The sequence below is a fragment of the Dasypus novemcinctus genome, chromosome 9 (genome assembly GCF_030445035.2).
Source record: "Dasypus novemcinctus isolate mDasNov1 chromosome 9, mDasNov1.1.hap2, whole genome shotgun sequence".
In the NCBI taxonomy this organism is placed as follows: domain Eukaryota; kingdom Metazoa; phylum Chordata; class Mammalia; order Cingulata; family Dasypodidae; genus Dasypus; species Dasypus novemcinctus.
The window spans coordinates 131,323,672-131,344,811 of NC_080681.1; the positions used below are offsets into that span (position 1 = coordinate 131,323,672).

At 66.7% G+C, this 21,140-nt stretch overlaps 3 protein-coding genes across 26 annotated transcripts in view; 1 reads left to right on the forward strand and 2 right to left on the reverse strand.

Moving 5' to 3' along the window:
• The window catches only part of CDK11B (cyclin dependent kinase 11B), a 37,490-nt gene extending 35,552 nt beyond the window's left edge, over positions 1-1,938 (forward strand). For 6 of the 9 annotated variants that reach the window (XM_058304652.2, XM_058304653.2, XM_058304654.2 and 3 more), the window contains 4 exons: positions 63-179; positions 336-484; positions 782-971; positions 1,325-1,938. In XM_058304652.2, the coding sequence (XP_058160635.1) occupies positions 63-179; positions 336-484; positions 782-971; positions 1,325-1,417 (549 nt within the window). In that variant the 3' untranslated portion in view covers positions 1,418-1,938. The remainder of the gene's footprint in view (positions 1-62; positions 180-335; positions 485-781; positions 972-1,324) is intronic. The other 3 variants (XM_058304657.2, XM_058304658.2, XM_058304656.2) reach the window with 2 other exon arrangements.
• Positions 1,939-2,165: 227 nt separating this feature from the next.
• MMP23B (matrix metallopeptidase 23B) lies at positions 2,166-4,658 on the reverse strand. Of its 2 annotated transcripts, XM_058304668.2 has the most exons (7): positions 4,460-4,653; positions 4,023-4,165; positions 3,813-3,952; positions 3,576-3,743; positions 3,119-3,394; positions 2,914-3,040; positions 2,610-2,812 (listed from the first exon to the last, which is right to left on the reverse strand). In XM_058304668.2, the coding sequence occupies exons 1-7, from the start codon at positions 4,607-4,609 to the stop codon at positions 2,638-2,640; spliced, it is 1,179 nt and encodes a 392-aa protein (XP_058160651.1). In that variant the 5' UTR covers positions 4,610-4,653; the 3' UTR covers positions 2,610-2,637. The 2 variants fall into 2 exon arrangements, with proteins under 2 accessions (XP_071073936.1, XP_058160651.1); XM_071217835.1 differs by lacking the exon at positions 4,023-4,165 and having other exon boundaries at positions 2,166-2,812; positions 4,460-4,658.
• A 1,621-nt stretch (positions 4,659-6,279) lies between these two features.
• Positions 6,280-17,335, reverse strand: MIB2 (MIB E3 ubiquitin protein ligase 2). 15 transcript variants are annotated; one of them, XM_058304647.2, is made up of 21 exons: positions 17,088-17,335; positions 16,636-16,727; positions 15,483-15,640; positions 11,548-11,813; positions 11,294-11,465; positions 10,738-10,844; positions 10,459-10,653; positions 10,203-10,345; positions 9,977-10,072; positions 9,220-9,324; positions 8,984-9,146; positions 8,762-8,895; positions 8,513-8,661; positions 8,263-8,419; positions 8,003-8,163; positions 7,781-7,907; positions 7,473-7,706; positions 7,056-7,234; positions 6,813-6,979; positions 6,676-6,741; positions 6,280-6,597 (listed from the first exon to the last, which is right to left on the reverse strand). In XM_058304647.2, exons 4-21 carry the CDS (start codon positions 11,792-11,794, stop codon positions 6,359-6,361), a joined length of 2,841 nt encoding a protein of 946 aa, XP_058160630.1. In that variant the 5' UTR covers positions 11,795-11,813; positions 15,483-15,640; positions 16,636-16,727; positions 17,088-17,335; the 3' UTR covers positions 6,280-6,358. The 15 variants fall into 15 exon arrangements, with proteins under 15 accessions (XP_058160630.1, XP_058160629.1, XP_058160631.1 ...); XM_058304646.2 differs by having other exon boundaries at positions 8,003-8,166; XM_058304648.2 differs by having other exon boundaries at positions 17,081-17,335.
• Positions 17,336-21,140: the final 3,805 nt, after the last annotated feature.

The following is a 21,140-nucleotide window of genomic DNA, read 5'->3' on the forward strand; positions in this document are numbered from 1 at the left end:
ACCCTGTGGCTGGGGGGCTTCTGTCCACCCTCACCCCTGAGCCATGTCCCTCGGGCTTCTAGGAATACTCAACGGCCATCGACATGTGGTCGGTGGGCTGCATCTTTGGAGAACTGCTGACCCAGAAGCCCCTGTTTCCTGGGAAATCAGAAATTGACCAGATTAATAAAGTGTTTAAGGTGGGCCTGGGACCTGGTCTGGGTGACCTCACCACAGAGATGCGGCGACTGCGACTCTGAGGGCTGCCTGGGGTGGTTCCCTGGAGCCAGTGTCCATCCCAACAGCTGGGTCCTCCCTGCAGGCTCCGGCCGCTGTGAACCTCTCTGTATTTCCAGGACTTGGGAACCCCCAGCGAGAAGATCTGGCCGGGGTACAGTGAACTGCCGGCAGTCAAGAAGATGACTTTCGCCGAGCACCCCTACAACAACCTTCGCAAGCGCTTCGGGGCCCTTCTCTCCGACCAGGGCTTCGACCTCATGAACAAGTAGGTGCTGCAGGCCACGGTGGGTCTGGGAGCTGGTGTGCTTGCTCCAGGAACCACTGGTCCCGAGCGCCTCCCCAAGCCCTAGCCTGCCCTTCCTGCTCAGTGTGGCCTGCTCAGCCGGTCTGGGGGCTCACTAAGGAGTGGACAGGCCCTCACATTCAGCCTCTCTCCCTCCCCGGCTCTGCAGCAGGGCCACAGCCCCAGGCGTTTGGGCCCAGCCACTGGGGGTGGCCCAGCAACGCCACAAGGCCTTCCCTGCCCTTCCAAGCTGGCCTCAGACACCCTGTCCTTTCCCAGGTTCCTGACCTACTACCCCGGGCGGAGAGTCAATGCTGAGGACGGCCTCAAGCACGAGTATTTCCGGGAGACCCCACTCCCCATCGACCCTTCCATGTTCCCCACGTGGCCCGCCAAGAGTGAGCAGCAGAGGGTGAAGCGTGGCACCAGTCCACGGCCCCCCGAGGGAGGCCTGGGGTACAGCCAGTTGGTGAGGGGCTGGGGCTATGGAAGTGGGGGAGTCCTTATGGGGGTGCTGGGGGGTCCTGAGGTACAATAGGGGTCCTCAGGTGGTGTTGGGAGGTCCTGAGGTGCACTAGGGGGGTTCTTGGGGGCTCCTGAGGTGCACTAGGGGGGTCCTGAGGTACAATGGGGGTCCTCAGAGGGTGTTGGGGGGTCCTGAGGTGCACTAGGGGGTCCTCGGGGTGCTGGGGGTCCTGAGGTGTACTATGCTGTTCTCAGGGGGTGCTGGGGGGCCTTGAGGTGCACTAGGGGGGCCTTGGGGTGCGCTGGGGAGGCCTGAGGTGCGCTGGGGGGACCTGAGGTGTGCGACTCGCCCCCCAGGGTGACGACGACCTGAAGGAGACGGGCTTCCACCTCACCTCCACCAACCAGGGGGCCTCAGCTGCGGGCCCCGGCTTCAGCCTCAAGTTCTAGACTCAGGGCCAGCTGAGCCGTGTGTGGATGCCACACGTGGACCTGGTGGAGCTGCAGCTCAGTGGACAAGGAGCGTGCGGCCGGGCCTGACCTTGTGGAGGACGCTGCAGAGGCTGCGTCCTGCCCATGCAACAGCTCAGGCAGAGATGCTTGAGTCCTGGACTCCTCGTGTCGTTCTCACTTGGTTTTCCACATTATTTTATTTTGGCTGGTAAACTTGTAGAATGAAATCCCATCTTCCTTGTGGAGGAGAAGGCTGTATGTGTTCCGATGGGTCAGAGGCGAGGGCGGCTGTGGGTGACCAGTGTGTGTGGCCTCTGCCCGCATGGCCACAGCAGACACCGCTGCCCAGGAAATGGGCAATCTTTACCTTTTTCTAATCTCCAGGGCCTCAGCCCAGCACTGCCCCAAGGCCCTGCCCAGCCCTCGCAGGGCCCATGTGCATGCAGGGTTGGCCCCTGCAGGTTTTATACGAGCTTGTTACACATTTTAAGGTGTAGTAAAGTATTCTTGGAGGAAAATCTCTGCTCTGTCCTTTCAGGCCTGGTCCAGAGCGGCCTGCAGATGGGCTGTGGGGGCGTTGGCCCCCCCTGCTGCAGTGGCCTCACCTGGTCAGCCTCTGCCCAGGGGCTCCAGGGAGCCAGGGGCACTCAGGGCCAGGCCCTGGCGGTAACAGCTCAGAGCCTGGCTGGGGTGACCCTGGCAGAAGCCGCCGTCTCCAGCCAGGCTGCCCGCTCTGGGACCAGGGGTGCTGGGGGTCCTGAGGTGCACCAGGGGGTTCTTGGCCTCGAGCAGCAGAAGGGGCTGTGGGCACAGCTGGGCCCTCCTTGGCCCACACTGGTCTCAGCGCTGCTAGGGTCAGGCTGGGGCAAGGGGTCCCCTCGCCCCACAGTCCATCAGGATAGGCTTCGGAGACCTGCTGAGCCCACACCCCACTCCCTGCCTGGCCCAGGCCACCCGTACCGGGAGCCTTCCTTGCCTCCGAGCAGACCCCTGGGCTCCACCCGCACAGCCCTTGCCCTCCCACAGGGCCCTTGCTCGGCCACGGTTTAGCTCTGCTGAGCAGACCCGGGCAGGAAACTGCGGGGAGGGGAAGGAGGGGTGCCTGGCTCCCTCCAGCTCACGCGGGCGGGTGGGGCCACCTCGCTGCCCGGGCCGGCGCCCATGCCCGCCCAAGAAAGGGACAGAGGTGTCGGAGAGAAAGCCTTTATCAGCCGCGGTCAGCTCCGCAGGCGCACGCGCCACGAGTAGGAGGTGAGCACGCGGCGGCCGCGGCGCACCACGCACGAGAAGACGCCCTCGTTGATGGCGTTGGCGATGATGCTCAGCCGGGCCTCGCCCAGCGCCAGGTAGCCGGGGTAGGAGAACTCGAGGGGCTCCTGGTCCTTGTACCAGCTGCGGGGAGGGTGGGGCTGGGCAGGGGCGACGGCCACCGCTCCCCTTCCCGCCCCCGTGCGGCTTCCACCCCCCACGGCTGTCCCCCGGCGCCCACTCACGACACTTTGCCTTTCTTGTGGAGGAGCTTCTGGCCGCAGCGGAAGGTCACGTTCCTGCCTTCGGACACCAGCCTGGTTTTCGTCCGGGGGGGCGGTGGGGTGGCAGCCGGCGTGGGGAAGGGGAACTCTGCTCCAAACAAGGGGCGCACGTCAGTGTCGCGTCCCCCGGGGGAGGGGCGGGGCGGGGCGGGCGGGGCGCGGTCACCGTAGCAGAAGTCGCAGCTGCTGGGGCAGAGCCTCCTCATGAGCCGGCGGCGGGCGTCGCAGAAGCCCCTCCGCGCCCACGACGCGCACACGAAGAGCCGGTCCAGGCAGCCGTAGAGCCGGTGCAGCCCCCACAGCTCGTCCTGCGACAGCGCCGTCCAGCCGCGCAGCGTGGCGTTGAGGTGCATGAGCGCGCGGCCTTGCTGCGAGTGCATCAGGCCCAGCGCGTGGCCGATCTCGTGGGCCGCCACGTGCACCAGGTCTGTGAGCCACACGCCTGCGGAGGCCAGCGCTGCAGACCCGGCGCCCCCAGGCGCAGCCCCGCTCCCTCGGGGCAGGGCGGGGCCGGCTCCCCCGACTCAGCCTGGCCCTGCGGCGCCTCGCTCGGCTGGACCCCCACCTGGCAGCCCCCAGGCCCTCCACGCAGCCCCCCCCCCCACGGCCGCCGGGCGGGTCACCTTTCTTCCAGCTGTAGCGCGTGGGGCCCAGAACCCAGTACTCGCTGTCGTCGAAGTGGATGCCGCCGTGGGGCGGGAAGAAGGCGTGGGCCAGCTCGCCCGTGGGGCCGTCGAAGCAGTGGTGCAGCGCCGAGCTCAGGCAGTCGGTGTGGTTGACGGGGTAGAAGCCTGCGGGGAGCCGGGCTGAGCGGGGCGGCGGGGCCGGGGCGGGCCGGGGCGGGCCGGGCCTGCGCTCACCTATCCGCAGGTCGCTGGGCTGAGACGGGGCCACCTCGCGGAAGCTGAAGGGCGACACCTCGCTCCACAGGCGGAAGGCGGCGGCCAGGCCCCGCCGCGTCTCGCTGGGGCTCAGCAGGTTCCGCGGGAAGGAGAGGATCCTGGGAGGGGGCCAGGGTCAGGGGCTGCGGGGCCGCCGCGCCCACCCCCCCGCCCGCCCAGGGTCCGCACCTGTAGGTGAGGTTGAAGTGGTCCCAGCGCAGTCGGGCTGGGGTCAGCGTGTAACGCCGTCGCCGGGGCGCCGGGGGGCCCGGGAAGCCGGGGAGGCCGGCGGTGGAGACCCCCGCGGCGGGCGGCACCGCAGTGAGCACTCCCTTCAAGAGAAGCGAGTGTGTCTGGGGTCCCCCCATCCCCGAAAACCGGCGGGGAGAAGAGGCTGGCAGGAGGTGGGCGGCGGGGCGCGGGGAGAGCGGGGCGGCGCGCGCTCCCGGGCCCTCGCCCGCCGGTCCTTTGACGGCGAGAAGGAAAGTTCCCCAAATAGGGCCAGGACGCGGTGGGCGGGGCCGGGCCCAGACGTGCTGCCCCCCCGCCCTCAGCAGCCGGACCCGGGGCCCACGGCCCTCCCGGGCACACGGGACCCGCGGCCGCGGCCTCCTCCCGCCGCTCACCTGCGCCCCGCCCGCGGCCGGCCGCGCCCCCGGGGCCCCCAGCCGGGCCAGCAGCAGCAGCGGAAGCAGGCACAGGGCGCCCAGGGCGGCTCCCCGCCCGCGGCCCTGCTCGCGGGTCCCCGACGCCTCGGGGGGCGCCCCGCGGCCCATGGCGCCTGCGGACTCGCTGTCGGGGCTCGGGGCCGCGTGGGGCGACCGGGGCGCAGAGCCGCAGTGGAGGGAGCGTGGGAGGCGGAGGCGGCGACCCGGGCGGCTCGAGTTACAGGCCCCGCGGCGGGCGGGGGCGCTGGGGAGGGAGGAACGGCCGCGCGGAAGGGAAGCGGCTGGCCCGTTCCTCCGTGGAGCCCCCGCCGCCTCAGCCCTGGACGCCGCCCCCAGGTCGGGCTGGTGGGTGGCGGTGGTGGCCTGGGCGGGGCCGCTTGGAGGGGGCGTGAGGGCCAAGAGGGCAGTGGTCTCCGGGCGCCGGGGCGGCCGCGGAGGAGGGGGACGGGCTGTCGGGCAGGGTCCCCAACTGGCTGGGGGGTGGGGGGGAGGCTCAACTTTTCTGACTTTTTCCCAGAGTCCCTCTCCTTACCCCAGCGCCAGGCCCTGTGTGAGGCGCGGGACGCCCCGCCATTCCGGGACGAACCCCCCCTGCGCCGGCCTGAGACGGTCCCCGCGAGAGCCCAGGGCAGGAGCCAGGAGGGACAGGGATGCGGGGGGGCGGCGGGGGGGGAGGGGGACACGTGTCACTGGGAAGGCGCCGTGGCGCGGGGCAAGGCTTAGGTTGCGAGAAAGGCCCGCGAGGGTCCCTCGCAGAGGCCGGAGGGAGCCAGGGGGGCGTCGTCTCGGCCGGGGAGGGCCACCCTCACCCCCTCAGAGGGTGGGGTGGGGGGAAGCACCGGGGTTGGATAGGGGCGTCGGAGCTGGGAGATTTCCTGAGAACTGGAAGGTGAGGCGGGGACTGAGGCGCGGGAGGGGGTGCGCTGAGGGCAGAAAACCCGACGGGGCGGCCGCGGGCAGCGCTGGGCGCGGGGCCGAGGCCTGCGGGGCTGGAGAACGTGGGGGGCAGGGAGGTGGCCGCAGAGGGCGGGGCGGACTGCGTGGGGGGGCGAGGGGAGCGGGCGTGGGTCGGGGGCGCCCCGTCTCGCCCTCCGCCTGCAGTCCCGGGGGGCGGGGCGGGGCGGGGCGGGGCGGGGCGGGGGGAGGGGGGGTCGGCAATGCCAAGCAGCTGGCGGCAGCCGGGGCTCCGCGGACGGGGCGGCGGCGCCAGGGCGGGAGCTGGAGCGGAGCGGGTGGTTCTTGGAAAGCGCGGCCGCCGGGCTCAGCGCCCCGTTCGTCGCTGAACATTTGCTCCAACTGACCGGCACCCCACGCCGGGGTCCCTCCCGGGCCTGGCGCGCCCCTCCCGGGCCCAGCCATCCGCAGCCGCCGCCCACCCCTCCTGGCTCCGCCGCGGCCAGGACCCCGGCTTGGGCCAAGTGTGCGTCTCCGCCAAGAAAGGGAGCGGGTGCTGCTTGGGGTCCGGAATGGTGCCCGGGGGGTGGGCACGGGGCCAGCCCCCCAAGCGAGGCGGGGCTGCCCACGCGGGCTCAGCTGGCGCTCGCGCAGACCCTCCTCTGTGGGGCCGCGGCCAGCGTGGGCGTGGGGGAGCAGGCGGGCCCGGGAGGAGGGCTGCGTCCGGGCTGGGGGCTGGGCGGGAGTGACACGCGGGCGGGAGGGGGGTGCAGGGGGAGGCGCTCGGCCCAGGGGCCGGGCGAGGACAGCGCAGAGGCGGGCGCAGCGCGCCGGGAGGCCCCGAGGGCGGCGGCACGGCGCCCAGGCACCACCAGGAGGCCGAATCCGTGAATCCTTTTATAAAACTGGGCGGGGGGCGGTGGCGAAGGCAAGCTCGGGGACCTGGCTCGGGGGCGGCGCGGCTCACACGAAGATCTGGATGCGGTCGCGGATGGGCTGGCGGCAGATGGGGCAGGCGCTGAGCGCGGCGCCGCAGGGCGCGCAGGCGCCGTGGCCGCACTGGAACACGAGGCGGATGTGGCTGTCGATGCAGATGGGGCAGGTGATGCGCTCCTCCATCTGCCGGTAGCGGCTCTGCAGCTCCTCCACCAGCTGCCGCGGCGGGCCGGGCGCGGGCGCGCCGCTCGCCACCTCCGTGCCGTCTGCGGGCGGGGGCGGGGGGCCGGGCGTGAGGCGCGGGCCGAGAGGAGCCGCCGGCCCCGCGCTGCCCCGGCACCCACCTGGGCGCAGCTTCTTGCCGGCGACCACCTGGCACCTGATGCACTTCTTCATCCTGCGCGCGCACTCTGCGGGGGCGGCGGGGAGGGCGCGGTTGGAAGCAGCCGCGCCCCCGCGCCGCCCCGCCGCCCACACTCACCTTCGCACACCGCGCGGTGCTGGCACGGCGAGAACAGCACCAGCGGCGCCAGCTCCGAGCACACCAGGCACTCGGCGGCCTCGGGCCCCGCGGCTGCGGGCAGGCTCGTCACCGCGTCGGGGGGGCTGTGCACGGGCCTCGCGCCCGCGCCGCCCGCCGGCCGCTCCCTGCGGTTGGAGGAGGGGGCTTTAAGCAGCCCGGGGGCGCGGGGCCCCACCCCACCCCCGCCCGGCGCCCTCTCACCGGAAGCGCTGCGCGCAGCCCTGCAGGGCCTTGAGCACGCGGCCGTCGGCGGCCAAGTCCAGCGGGCTGCGGCCGCGGCGGTTGGCACAGTTCACGTCCGCGCCCTCCAGTGCCAGGAAGCAGGCTACCGCGGCGCCCACCGTTAGCTCCGCGCTGCCCGGGAGACCGGAGACCTGGAGCTGGGCAGCGAGAGGAGCGGGTGAGGGGCGGACCTTCGAGCCCACCGGGCTGAGTGACGCCTCTGCCCGCACCCCCCACCCCCGCAGCCTAGGCATGGGCACAGCTGGTCCGAGGCTACGGGAGAAGCACCAGCCAGGGCAGCCAGCTCCCCAGGAAGAGCATGGCCCACACCCACCCCTACCCCACAAAGACGCCACCTACCAGCACCCTAAGGCCGGGGGCCCCTGGCGTCCTCACCCTAGACAGCAGCTGCAGGGACCCTGGGTCCCCCCCAGCCCCATCGGCCGCCAGGGGCAGCAGCTGGTGCCGCTGCAGGGCCACGTGCAGGGCGGTGTCCCCGTCCTCGTCCTCAGCGTTGACGCTGCAGCCGGCGTCCACCAGCAGTGGCACGAGCCCCACGTGGGCCTGCTGCACGGCCAGGTGCAGTGCCGACTGCAGCCTCCGGGTGCGCGCGTTCACGTCGCAGTGGCCCTGGGGAGCACGGGCTCAGCACGGGGACGGGGTGCCGGGCCCCCCGGGCCCCCGGCCGGACCCGCTGCCCTCACCTCCCGGATGAGGATCTGGGCCACGTCCTGGTGGTTGTTGAGGGTGGCCAGGTGCAGCGCCGCGAAGCCGTCCTCCTTCCTGGCGTCCACCAGCTGCCGCGCCCGGGCCAGGATCTTCCTAACGGCTCTGCAGGGGCAAGGCCTGTCCTGGTGGGCGCATGGCCAGAGGAGGCCTGCCCCGAGGGGCCCGGCCGGCGGCGCCCACCCTGCATGCCCACTCACAGGGAGTGGCCCTTGAGGGAGGCCAGGTGCAGCAGCGTGAAGCCCTGGCTGTTGGCAGCCGAAACGTCGATGCTCGGCACCTCGGTGAGGACGTCGACGATGCCGCTGGCGCCGGCGCCCGCCGAGATGGCGCAGTGCAGGGGCGTGTTGGCGTGCGCATCCTGCTGGTAGGGGGGGCCAGCGGTCACTCCGCAGGGAGGCCGCCGCCGCCCCCGTGACCCCAGGGATGGGGCCAAAAGCCCCGGGGAGGTGGCACTCACGGGCAGGTTGACGTCGCAGCCGCGCTCGCACAGGGCGCGCACCACCGCCAGGAAGCCCCTCCGCACGGCCAGGTGCAGGGCCGCGCTCTGGCAGCCGTTGAGGGCGTCGGCGCTGCAGCCCGCGCTCAGGAGCACCCGGGCGGCCTCAGGCTGGTTCCTGATCGGGGGAGCAGGCGCAAGGGGCCGCTGTGCTTGCCGCACGTGCCCCCCGGCCGACCCCCCGCGGGCCGTGTCCCCCCGCGGGCCTCACCCCAGGGCCGCGTAGTGCAGCGCCGTGTTGCCCTCATCGTCCGGCTTGTCCGCATCTGCCCGCGCCTGCAGCAGCAGTCGCATCAGCTCCACCTGGCCCAGGTAGGCCGCCACCTGCAGGGCAGTCCGGCCCTGGTTCTTGGCGTCCACCTGCAGGAGCGCCAGGGGGCGGGTCAGGCCACCCCCCCCCCCCGCACCCTGTCCCTTGGGGCCGGCCACGGGTGGGAGCGGGTGGCCCCGGGAGCCTCGCCTGCTCTGGGTGCCGCCGCAGCAGGTCCAGAGCCCGGGCGGCGTTGCCCAGCGCCACCTCCACCACGAGCCTCCCGGGGAGTGCTGGGTCACTCTTCTGGGCCCGCAGCTTGTCCAGGGCGACGCTCAGGGAGCCTGGGCGGGGCAGAGGCGGGGGCAGGGCGGCGTGAGCGCTGGCTGGGGGACCGCCACCGCCACCGCCGCCCAGGCCTGGCACCCATACTTTTGTTCTCCCAGGCCCGCTCGGCCACGTCCAGGTTGGCATCCTCCTCAGGCCGGTAGGCCACCAGGCAGGAGGGGCTGAAGGTCCAGGGCTGACCGCCCACCACCACGCACAGGTTGCCGTCTCCAAACACCTTCACCACTTTCCCGACGCGGCCCAGGGCCTGCGAGAAGAGGACCGGGGTCACGGCGCCGCCCGACGCGTGGCCCGGGGGCGGGGGTGGGGCGGCGGCTCACGGGGGCCATGTCATCCGTCCACTCGCCATGCCCGGCCTGCAGCCGCTTCACCGTGTCGAGGTCGTCGATGACGCGGACCACGTCGCCCACCCAGAAGGAGTCGTGCTGCACGGCAGAGAGGCCTGTGAGGTCCCCGGCTCAGCGCAGAGGCCCCCGAGCGCCAGGGGACACAGGTCTGAGGCTGCCCCGCACACGTCCTGGTCACCAGCGGCCAGGGCAGTGGGGGCAACAAGCCTGGGGGAGCGGGGCAGGGCTGAGGCAGCGCCTCTCCAGGGTCCCCTGTAAACCGCCACCCCAGGGCCTCTGCCCATGCTCCTCCCAGGGCCCACAAGCACCCAGGCTGCAGGTCCAGAGCTGGGCAAGGCCCCTCCTCCGCCTCCATGAGGCCCCCAGGCCTCCAGAGAATCCCCCCCAGCTCCCTGGGCCAAGCACCCACCTTAGTCTTCACACACCCACCCCCTTGTGGGTGCTCCCCCCGCCCCTCAGGCATCAGGCAGGATTGCGTTAGGAAGCAGGCCCAGCCCCGGCCCTTCCCAGCCTTCCCGTTTTGCTCCTGGCTTAGCCATGCGGCCCCCACACCGCCCCCCCTGCTGAGTTCCCACCCACGAGCCCCCCACCCCAGCCAGGCCCCTGCCGTCCTTCCGGCCAGGCTACCACGGGTGGGGGTCCCACCTCACTACACCCGGGGTCTAACGGGCACGTCAGGTGCAGAAGTGAACGGGGGTGGGGGGCGCCCGGGGGCCGCACCCCCACGCACCTTGGTGAGGGCCCCGGGGTGGAAGGTCCAGCGCGTCTCGCCCTTGAACTGCACGCGCACGTCGCCACGGTCCGTGATGCGGTGCACCGTGCCCGTCTGCCCGAGGAACTGTGGCGGGTCACAGGGCTGTGGCCGGGCGGGGCGGGGCTCTTGGGGGAGGCGGCTGGGGGTCCGGAGCACGCGGGGGCGGGGGGCGGCCGGGGCTCCGCAGAGGGGCGTGGCTCACCTCGGCCATCCTGGGGTTCCAGCCACCGTGACCCTCCTGCATGTCCCTCAGGACATCCCTGTCCAGCAGGCACTTGACCTTGTCCCCGTGCTGGAAGGGCTGCCCGTCGGCGCTGACCCTCCGCTGCAGCTCGGCCGGCTTGCCTGGGGGGGCAGAGGGCTGGGCCTGAGACAGCGCCCCCTCCCTGGGCTTCAGCGACCAAGGCCCAGGGCCCCGTGGGCATGCAGGGGGGGAGGCGTGCGGAGGGGGGGCCCACCGAGCTGCGGGAGGTGCTCCTTGTAGTAGAGGCCACCGGCCGCCGCGCCCACACACTTGAGGTCCACCTTCCCCTTGTGGCCCACGCGGTACACATTGGTGGTGCCGTCGGCCCACGTCACGCTGGCCACGCTGCGTCCTGTCTCCACGTCCCAGCCACGGATGTCCACCACGCGGCCCGGCCTCCCTTCGCCTCCTGGGGAGATGCGCCCGCGGGGTGGCTGGGAAGTTCATGGGGCCCGCCGCGCCCCGCGCCCCGCACCCCGGGCCGCACGCTCACCGTCCTGGGCGCCCCACTCCCAGTCGGGGCCCCGCACCACCTTGGCCCCCTGGAAGATGCCGCGCAGCGCCACCCTCTGCAGGCTCTGGCGGGGGCTCAGCGGGACGCTGCAAGACAGCAAGCCCTGAGCAGGGCGCAGGCCTTGCCCCAGCTCCCTCCCGCCCAGGCTGGGGGCTGCAGGGCGGGGCAGGGCCCCAGCTCCAGGCCCGCAGGGCAGCGCCCTCCTCACCCCTTCCAGGCCTGGCCAGGGAAGGTGCAGCGGCAGGAGGAACGGGGAGCATGGCTCAGCCACGGTGCTCAGACCCGACACCCCCCGCCAGCAGCGAGACCCCGTCCTTTCCCCAGTCCTCAGAGGCGCCGGTGGCTCGGGGAGCCTTGGCTGGGCTGCGGGACTGCACGGGGTCAAGAGTCGCCAGCCAGCACCAGCCTCCAGGCCTCTGGAGGGGCTGCAAGGACGGAGGCTCCTGGGGGGCAACTCCGCCCCAGGGGGGGTGGGGCCGAGGCCCATGGGGGCGCCAGGCGCTGGGTATGCCCAGGCCGGCCGGCGCAGACTCACGGGCGTGAGTGGGCGGTCTCGTAGCGCTCGAAGGCATGGCCGAGGTCGTGCTTGTTGTGCATGTAGCACTGTGTGCACAGGTCGTAGTCGCAGCACACGCGGCACTTCCAGCGCATGCCCCGCAGCCCATGCTTCTTGCAGCAGTCGCAGATGATGTTGGGGTGTCGGACGCCTTGGGGGGGCCGGCAGGGTCAGGGGGCGGGAGCCCTCCCACCCGGCGGCCCCGCCCCCGACCCCCGCGCCCCGCGCCGCACCGATCTGGGCGTTGTCGTAGAGCAGCAGGTCGTGGGCGCCCTGGTAGCCGGCGCGGTAGTTGGTGCGCGAGCCGTGGTCCCACTGCACCACGACGGTGCGGTCGGGGGTGGACGGGCTGCCGTGCCGGCCAAGCTCCACCACCGTGCCCACGCCGCCCTCGCCGCCGTCCTGCTGCCCCCACTTCCAGTCTGCGCCACGCACCACGCGCATGCCCACCTGCACGCCCGCCTGGGGGTCCGGGTCCATGGCGGGGGCTGCTCGCCGCCTGCTGGCAGAGGGCAGCCGCTCAGCCCACCCGCCCACAGGCCCCTCGACGGTCGGCTCCGGGTCCCTGGCCAGACGTTCCCGAGGGCCACGGGCCAGGTGGGCCTCTGGGGCCAGGGACCGCGCTGACACCAGACCCGGCCAAGCCCGCCGCCCGCCTGCACACCCACGAAGGGTGGCTCCCGCGGGCCAGAGGGGTGTAAGCGGGTTCACCAACTCCAGGAAGTGGGACTCGTGGGCTGAGGGCAAGACCTGGGGAGGGTGGCGAGCCCCAGCCCGGGGATCTGCCCGTGCCAAGGCCCTGTGGTGGGCGGGGCACGGTGAGCACAGCCGCAGGCCGCACCGCTCTGGAGGGGTGGGGGGAGGATAAGCCCTGCGCTCCGCCGAGGCTGTGTGGGGAGGGGGCGGCGGGGGGCAGTGGTCTGTGCTGGCGTGCGGCAGGGAGGTCCCTGCGGTGGGCACCACACGCCCGCCCCATGGCAGCATGGCACCGGCACACGTCCTCTTAAAAACCTACAGGTTTGCATTGCAGGTGTTAAGAAAAAGAGGCGAGAGGAGGCGGCTCGGCCCATAGGTGACCCCACAAGGGCCACAGCTGCGGCCCCCACCTCCCTCTCCCTCCCCTGCCCCCTCCTCCAGCTGCCCTTTCCCCCATTCCCCTGCACCAGCACGGCACCCACAGCCCTCCGTGGTAAAACGTAGGCTCTGCTTCGGGAGCTGGGCTGGGAGATCCCTGGCCACGGGGCACAGGTGACCACAGAACCACACGAGGACCAGGCGGGAGCGTGGGGGCCCCTGACACCCGGCCCTGAGGGCAGCAGCTGCGCAAGGCACCCCAAGCACTGCCACTCCAGCCCATGGAGCTCCAGGGGCAGCCGAGGCCCCAGCCCAGCGTCCAGGGCACAGATGCAGTACCAAGGCCGTGGCCCACGCTGCCACCGGCGTGCATAAGCCTCTCCCCCGGGCCCACCACATCGGGCAGGCCAGCAGAACCCAGCTGACCCCTGTCCACCTCGGACACTTGGGCAGCAGAAGCTACCCCGGGCAGGGTCCTGCTGGGAGGGGCACCCATCTGCTCGGCACCAGGAGGGTCTCGGGGCCGCGAGCCGGTGGCGATGGCGCCAGGGGCACTGTGCGGCCAGGTGGGCCCAGCGGCCGGGAGCTCGGGGTTGCTGGCCGCCTGCCGCTCCAGATCCCGCAGGCGGGGGTAGGGAGCAGGTGGTGGGGCGCTGGCACAGGACCAGGCTCAGCCCGTGCCCACACAGCCGGGCAGCGCCGGCCCCTGCGCCTGCTGGCCTTCCTGAGTGCTATTTTTAGAAGCAGTCCCAAGGCACGGCCACCGTCTGCCCCCAGCTCAGGCCGGCAAAATGCTGCCCTCCCAAAGCCAGCCTGAGTCGGGACACAGCGGGCAGGGCACCCCTAGGCACAAGCCCCAGGTGCTCAGAGCCGCCCCAACCGGAGGGTGGCACTGGGCACCCTGCGGGCGGGTGGGCGCAGCCTCGCTCCCACCCTCTTCCCCAGCCCTGCGACCCATCAGGACGGCAGAGCACGGAGCTGGGTTCCCACGCCGGGTCTCCCAGTGCCGTGCCCGGGGTCTCGGGGCTGTGTCTCTGCTTCAGAGGCCGCACGGCCCACCCCACTGGGCCCGGAGCCCACCTTGGACCTGCGCGGCCCCACAGCTTCGCGCCCGCGGGCTTGGAAGCCCCTCCGCCCCTCCTCCCAGCAGCCTGAGGGCAGCGCGGCCTGTGCCTGCTGGCCGGGGCTCGACCAGGCTCACCAGGAAGGGCCCAGGACTTGCCCTCGGTCGCCTCCGTTCTGGTTTCTTCCCAGTGTGCTTGCTCAGGGGGCCGCGGGGGCCCCGCCCGCCAGGGCCCACTGCCCGCCCCACAGTTCGCCAGCGGGTTGGGTGCCCTGGGGTCTCGCAGGCGGCCTGGCCGCCCCAGGACGGAGTGTGGGAAACTAAGGCACGGAGGGCTGCTTCTGTGGTTACGCTGTTAACACAGGAACGCACAAAGTAGACAGGCCCGAAGCTGTCCAGGGCTGGAGAGTTAAGAGAGAACACACTTCGTAGCCTGAGCGGGCACTACCACCGTGTACTCTAAGATGTTAGTCCTGCAGCTTGTGAGAATTTTTAGAGTGCAGATGCACGCTATCGTTCGTGCTTACGGTGGTTTGAGTATATATAATGCTACTCGTAACAACGAAGTTGTCTGATGAGCTTGAGGAATCGATGCTCTCAGGACCCCTGATCCCAGTCTCTCGTCTTTCATTCCCGACACCCTTTGGGCCGACATTCCAACAACGGGGCCCGCTGACAAACGACTCGAGCCATGGGCCTCGCTGGCAGGCACTGCCCCTTCCCCTCAGGCCACAGGGCCAGCACCTCTGGGTGGGGGCCAGGTCCGGACGAAGCTGGCCCTCTGTGGGTGCTGGCTGCTGGACCTCAGAGGGCCTGTCGTAAGTGCCTGAGTGAGAAAGGCCTGACAGGGTGGGCATGGGGGTCCTGCCCTGTGGGTGGTCCGCCAGCCCAATCAGACCCCCAAGGGCCCCCCGCCGCCGCTGCCCCCTGACAGCCTCCTGGTGTCCAGGCCTTCCTGGAGAGCAGAAGGCTTCCGAGCCACCAGCTCCGCCTTCCTGCCCCAACCCTGCCCGGCTCGAGGCGTGGGGCTGCCGTGCAGGATGGGCTTCTCCTCTCCCTCATACCACGGCAAGGCCCCGGGGCCGCCTCTGCTGGTCACTCTGGGCTGGAGGCTATGGCAGAAATGCAAACACCCAAGGCTGGCTGCACCCCGTGCCAACCTGGCCAACGCCCCCCCAAAACACCAAGGCCAGGGAGGGCCCACAGACACAGTGGTGTGGCCCCGCGGCCAGAGGGGCTTGCGGGAGGGGGCAGCATGGCTCCAGGAGCCCCCAGCACCGGATGTGTGTGAGGGCCCCAAGGAAGCAGCTCCCTGCTAACCCTGCCGTGGACACGCAGTAGCGCTTCAGATTTCAGGTGCGAGCACAGCAGCACGCTCACACGCACCCCTGCTCGGGGAGCCTCACCCCAGAGCTCACAGGCCGTGCCGCTGGCTGGCACCTCAGCCCCTTGCAGGACGTCGACCCGGACTTTTTTTTTAATGGAGGCACCAGGGAATGAACCCAGGACCTCGTACATGGGAAGCAGGTGCTCAACCGACCACTGAGCTACATCCACTCCCAACGCTGACTTTTATTTATTTATTTATTTCTCCCCATCCTTCTGGTGTTTTTTACTTGCTGTGTCTGTCATCCTTGTTTATTTAGGAGTCACCAGGAGCCAAGCCCAGGACCTCTGATGTGGGAGGGAGGAGCCTAATCGCTTGAGCCACATCTGCTCCCTCCAACACTGACTTTTAAAATGACTCCAAGACTGTCAGTGTGTTAGAAGCCAGGTGGCAAGCGCCTTTCATTACAGATAAGAACCGGGGAGCAGATGTGGCTCACGTGGTTAAGCTCCCGCCGGCCACATGGGAGGTCCTGGGTTTGGTTCCCAGTGCCTCCTGAAGAAAACATAAACAAGCAAAACAAACGAAAAAAATCCAACTTGGGGAAGCCAATGTGCTTCACTGGTTGAGTGCTGGATTCCCACACGTGAAGTCCCAGGTTCAGCCCCAATACCTCAAAAAAATAAATAAAAACAAGAACTTACCTTAAAACACACCCCAACCTCTCACATCAGCATCCTAAGCATGTAATTGCTACTTCCTGGGCCACAAATTTGGTCAGGCAGCAAGATTTCCTGTTGGAAACTGACAGCCATTGCCGACACAGAGCACAGCAAATCAAATACGCAGACAGCAAGCAAGTCTGGGGAGAAAGGTGTTTTAAGAGACAGTTTTACACTTTTAACATTTGCCATCTCAACCCAGCAACTGAGCAGCTGGGAATACTCTACGATCACTGTTTCTCTCGTCACGAGAAACGGCAGGCTTCTGCAAGCAGAACTATTTCAAAACCATAAACTGGGGCGGTGTGGCAAAGGGACATTTTCCCTAATTTTCAAATATTTTACAGAAACAGCTTTAAAAAGCCATAAAAATTAAACCACATTTAACTAGGAAGTTGGCAAATTGCCTTTATTCGGAAGAAAAACATTACACGAAACAGATGCTCAAAGGCATGAGGCTGCCACTCCTCTCCTTGGCCTAGTGACACTTTTTTGAACGGAGCCGACATCATGTGAGCTGCCTCCAGCCGCACGCTGGTGAGTCCTGGGCTTGTCTGGTGGCGGTTGCAACTAGGGTACCCCGGGAAGAGGTGAAGCCCAGAGGCACAAAGAAAACCCAGCTCGGCTAAGCGAGACGCCGCCTCAAGGAATGGTCAAAGCAATGTCCTGAGCTGTCATCACCTTGAACCTTGGCCATCCAGGTGGACGCCCTTCAGGCATGGGCCTGGAGCAGGACACACCTGAGGACGGAGGCATCACCACTGACAGCCAAGAAGGCACCTGTTGCATCTGGGACAAGAGCCCTAGCCGGGCGGGGAGAGGAGAAGCCCTGCCAGGAAGGGCGACACTGGCCAGGGCTCTGGTGCTTGGGTAGGGGCTGGGAGAGCGCTCCCGGTTCTGGCCAGGGCTCACCGGTTACCTGTCTGGCACCTTTACTACTTCTTGCGATTGTTTCGAGCTCAGGGTGGGAGCAGCAGGATTACTACTCACTCCGCCCCATGCCCTCCCCACTCACGACTCTCAAAAGCAAACCAATACCTCTGAGTTGGAATCCCACGGAGCCCACGGGGTGAAAGCCGCACTCTCTGCCCCCGGCCCACCGTGCGCCTGCTCCACAACCCGGCCGAGCGCTCACCTGTCCGGCGGTGTCGGCGCTGCCCACCTGCAGCCTCCAGGACCGGCCTCCTGCCTGGCTGAGCTTCAGCGCAAGTCCGGAGCCATCCAACCCTGTGGCCACCGGCAGAGGCCAAGAGGCGCGGTCAGCGTCGACCTCGGCGGGCCGGCCGGTCTGGGCCTGGGCTGCCCGAGGTCTCCGTGCCCATTCCCAGGCCCAGCCTGCAACCTCCCGGGCCACCCCAGTGCCTTCTCCAGCCCTGTCCCTCGCCCTGGCTCTGCTGAAATCAGGCCCCGCGCTGCGCGGGGACCGAGGCACCGGACCCGGGCACGAGCGCCGGCCCTGCGGGCAGGGGACAGGGGTCCACTGCCACCCGTTCCCCAGCAGGCCGGGCAGGACCCGGGCCCCGTCCGCCCAGCCCCCCGTCGTCCCGGACCTCGGCCCTAGCCGCGGGGCCCCCGCTGACCCTGCACCTGCCCGGAAGTTCCACTCCCGCCCGCTCGGCCCCGGGGGTCCTGGAGGTCCCTGAGGAGCGCTGTCTGTCGGTTGGTCTGTCCGGTCTGTGCGGCGGCCGGTGAGCCGGTCCGGACCCTCGGCTGCTCAGCGGCGGCCCGGCCAGGCCACCCCGGTTGCGCAGCGCCCCGCAGCCCACCCCGCGGAGGCGGCCCCGCAGCCCCCGGCACCGAAGGTCCAAAGGCCGCCGCGGCGCCTGCCGGGAGTCGCAGTTCGCTGCCGGCGCGGGCCGGAGGCGGGGGGCGGGCCCGGACCACAACTCCCAGGAGGCCCCGCGGCGCCGGCGCCGACGCACGCGGGCTGCAGGGGGCGCCGCCGAGCCCAGGGACGAGTCCCGGCGCGGGCGGGGACGCGAGGCTTTAGCGAAGCGCTGCAAGGACGAGGGCCGGAGCGCCACGCAGCCGGGTCGGGGCGGGGAGGGGACGGGGCACAGGCCAGCCCGGGACGGGCGGGTAGGAGAGGGGGGCCTGGACTCCGCGCTGGGCCGCGGGGCCGCTCTCGGGAGCAGCGGCGCAGACGCCGGGGGCTGCGGCCCGGACGGGCGTGCGCACGCCGGAAGTGCGTCAGGAGGCGGCCCGCGTCCGGCCCTACGTGGCGCAGCCGGGTTCTTAGCGGCAGGGCGCCTGCGCATGGGCGGGCCCGAGGACGCCTCCTGTTACCACGGAGACGAAGGCGGTCCTGAGCCCGGGCCTGGGCGCGCGGGGGCGGGACGGCCCGCTCGGGGCAGTGGGCGGGGCTTCCAGGGGTCGGGGGCGAGACGCACCCGCACCCCGCTTTCGACTTGCTTTGAGCTCCCGGGATTGTCAGTCCGTGCTCTGAGTTCACGCAGAGCCCGAGACTTACCGTCGGGAGGCAGGCCCCGGCCCCGCCCGCAGCCCGCACGTCGCGTCCAGAGGCCGCCGCTTTCACCCCTTCAGGAGTCTGCGCGGAGAGAAACCTCCCCGCCTCGGACTGGCACGCTCCTGGCTTGGGATTTAACCCTTCCACATCTCCACCTGCTTCCCGAGGAGGCCGAAGCGGGCTTGGCTCTCCACACGGCTCCGCTCCCCGCCCTCCCCCATGGGTCCTGGGGCCTTCCAGCTGGCACGACTGATTCCGTGGTCCAACTTGCTCACTGCCGCTTCTTCAAACCCCTGCCTTGGTTCTTGCACAGCCTGCCTGTTTTTTCCCTTGAATTAATAATAGCTAGTATTTTACTTATGCCTAGTTTTTTGGGGTTTTTTTAGTTACCCAGCCGTGGATTGAACCCAGAACCTTGCATGTGGGACGCTGGCGCTCAGCCACTGAGCCACATTGGCTCCCTTGAGTTGGTTCTTTCGTCTGTTTGCTTGCTATTGGTTTTTTGGTTTTATATTTTTGGTTGATTTTTTGTCTTCAGGAGGTATGTTAGTCAGCCAAAGGGGTGCTGATGCAAAATACCAGAAATTGATTGGTTTTATAAAGGGTATTTTTTTGGGGTAGTGGCTTACAGATACAAGGCCATAAAGCGTAGTTACTTCCCTCGCCATAGTCTATTTTCATGTATTGGAGCAAGATGGCTGCCGACGTCTGCAAGGGTTCAGGCTTCCTGGATTCCTTCCTTCCAGGGTCTTGCTTCCTGGGGCTGGCTTCTCTTTCCTCTGTGTGCTGACTTCCTGGGGCTCCAGCTTAAGACTTCAGCATCAAACTCCAACATCAAAAACCCTCAACTCTGTTCTTTGCCATGCCTTGTATCTGTGAGTCCCTACCCACCAAGGGCTGGGGACTCAATGCCCTAATGAGGTGGCCCAATCAAAGCCCCAGTCATAACTCAATCATGCCCAGGTACAGACCAGTTTACAAACATAATCCAGTATCTATTTTTGGAATCCATACTTAAGTCAAACTGCTAGACTCCACCCTCTGAATTCCAGAAAGACATTATAATAGTCAAAAAGTCCTTAAATCAGTAACAATGCAAATACCAAATCATATTACAATCAATTTAAAGAAATAGTTTGTCTTGGGGCAAAGTCCTGTCTGCTATAGACCTCTGAAACTTACAAAACAATGTATCTGTTTCTAATACACAAATGGACAGACAGAGGATAAGTATTTTCATTACGGTAAGGAGAAACTGGGAGGGAAACATGAGTCACCGGTCCTCTACAGTTCAGTAAACCTGCAGGGCATCCTCCATTCTATTTCAGTCTGAGAGTCATTCTTAAGGTGATGGTTTCTTCTCTTTGGGACCATATGGGAACCCACCCTTTCCACAGTCTTGTCCAATGGTCATTTTCTTGGTTCCACCCTCATCAAGCATCTGGGTGTCAACCAAGCTCCAGACCTCTCCCTCCAAGAGTGCTGGGGCGATTGCCACACCTTACCCAATCTTTGGGTTAGAGTCTTAACCCCCTTGTACAGTGATGTGAAGACAACATTCCCCCTAACCTTTGGCAAACAGGCTCAACCCACTCAGAGCAATGAGTTGACCACCTGGCCTTCCCTAACCTTTGGGAGACAGGTCTGCCCCTCTCACACTTGTGGGGTGCTGACCTTAACCACCATAACCCTTGAGGAATGTGTTCCACCCTCTCTGTACCCTGGAGTGGCAAAACTATCCAAGAACATTGGTTGGGAACATCCACCCTCTTCAACTGTTGGTGCAAACTCACCCTCTCTGTACACCTTGGCCCAAGGTGATGTCTTAATTCCAGATTTCTGCTTCCATGGTTTTCCACTTATAGCTGTTTCTCCTTCAATCTGTCCTTTCCATGTCCCTTTTATTCCAAGATGACAGTGGTTTTATTCATACAGCTCTTTTAAAAACCTTATTGGTTTAGCATGCAAGAAGCAGGGGTCCAAGTTATCAGACAGTAAGACTTTCCACAAGTCTTTCTGAGATAACTGCATCTTCAATCCTGATTTACAAGTTCCAAGTTTAGTTAAGTCCTCCAATGAGGTACTTTCATCTGGGATTTTGATTTCCAGAAGCTTGGAATTTCCAGAATCAGTTTCTGTTTTCTTTGTGACCACCAGTTCAGTCCTCAGCATATCTCTCTCATCCAGCGTTTTTCTATAAGCTGCAAGCAGAAGCCAAGCTGCATTCTCCAGGCTTACTTTGGAAATTTCTTCAGCTAAATGCCCAGGCTCATCATTTTCAAATTCTGCTTTCCATAAAACATCAGGAGTTAATCTTGCTAAGTTCTCTGCAACTTTAAAACACGCATCACCTTTCCTCCAGTTTCCAATCATGGTTTCATCATTTATTTCTAAGGCATCAGAAAGTCTCTTTAGCATCCATATTGTTATCAACAATCTCTTCAAAGCAATCTAGGCCTTTTCCATCAAGCATCTCACAATTCCTCCAAAAAATACCCCTTACCCACTTATAAAGCCACTCCAGTATTTCGGTAATTGCAAAAGTACTTCCCCACTTCTTGGTTCCAAATTCTGTACTAGTTAGCCAAAGGGATGCTGATGCAAAATACCAGAAATTGGTTGGTTTTATAAAGGGTATTTATTTGGGGTAGGAGCTTACAGATACAAGACCATAAAGCGCAAGTTACTTCCCTTGTCAAAGTCTACTTGGAGCAAGATGGCTGCCGACATCTGCGAGGGCTCAGGCTTCCTGGGTTCCTTCCTTCCAGGGTCTTGCTTCTCTCTGGGTCCAGAGTTCCTTCCTTCCTGGGGCTTGCTTCTCTTTCCTCTGTGTGCTGACTTCCTGGGGCTCCAGCTTAAGACTCCAACATCAAAACTCCAACATCAAAAACCCTCAACTCTGTCTTTTTGCCATGCCTTTTATCTATGAGTGCCCACCCACCAAGGGGTGGGGACTTAATGCCCTAATCATAACTCAATCATGCCCAGGAACAGACCAGTTTACAAACATGATCCAATATCTATTTTTGGAATTCATAACTATGACAAACTGCTATAGGAGGCGCTGGAAAATGAACCCGGAACCGCCCATATAGGAAGCAGGTGCTCGACTGCTCGAGCCACACCTGCGCCCCCAGCTGAGTGCTTTCAAGCCTGCTTTTCACCTGTCACCT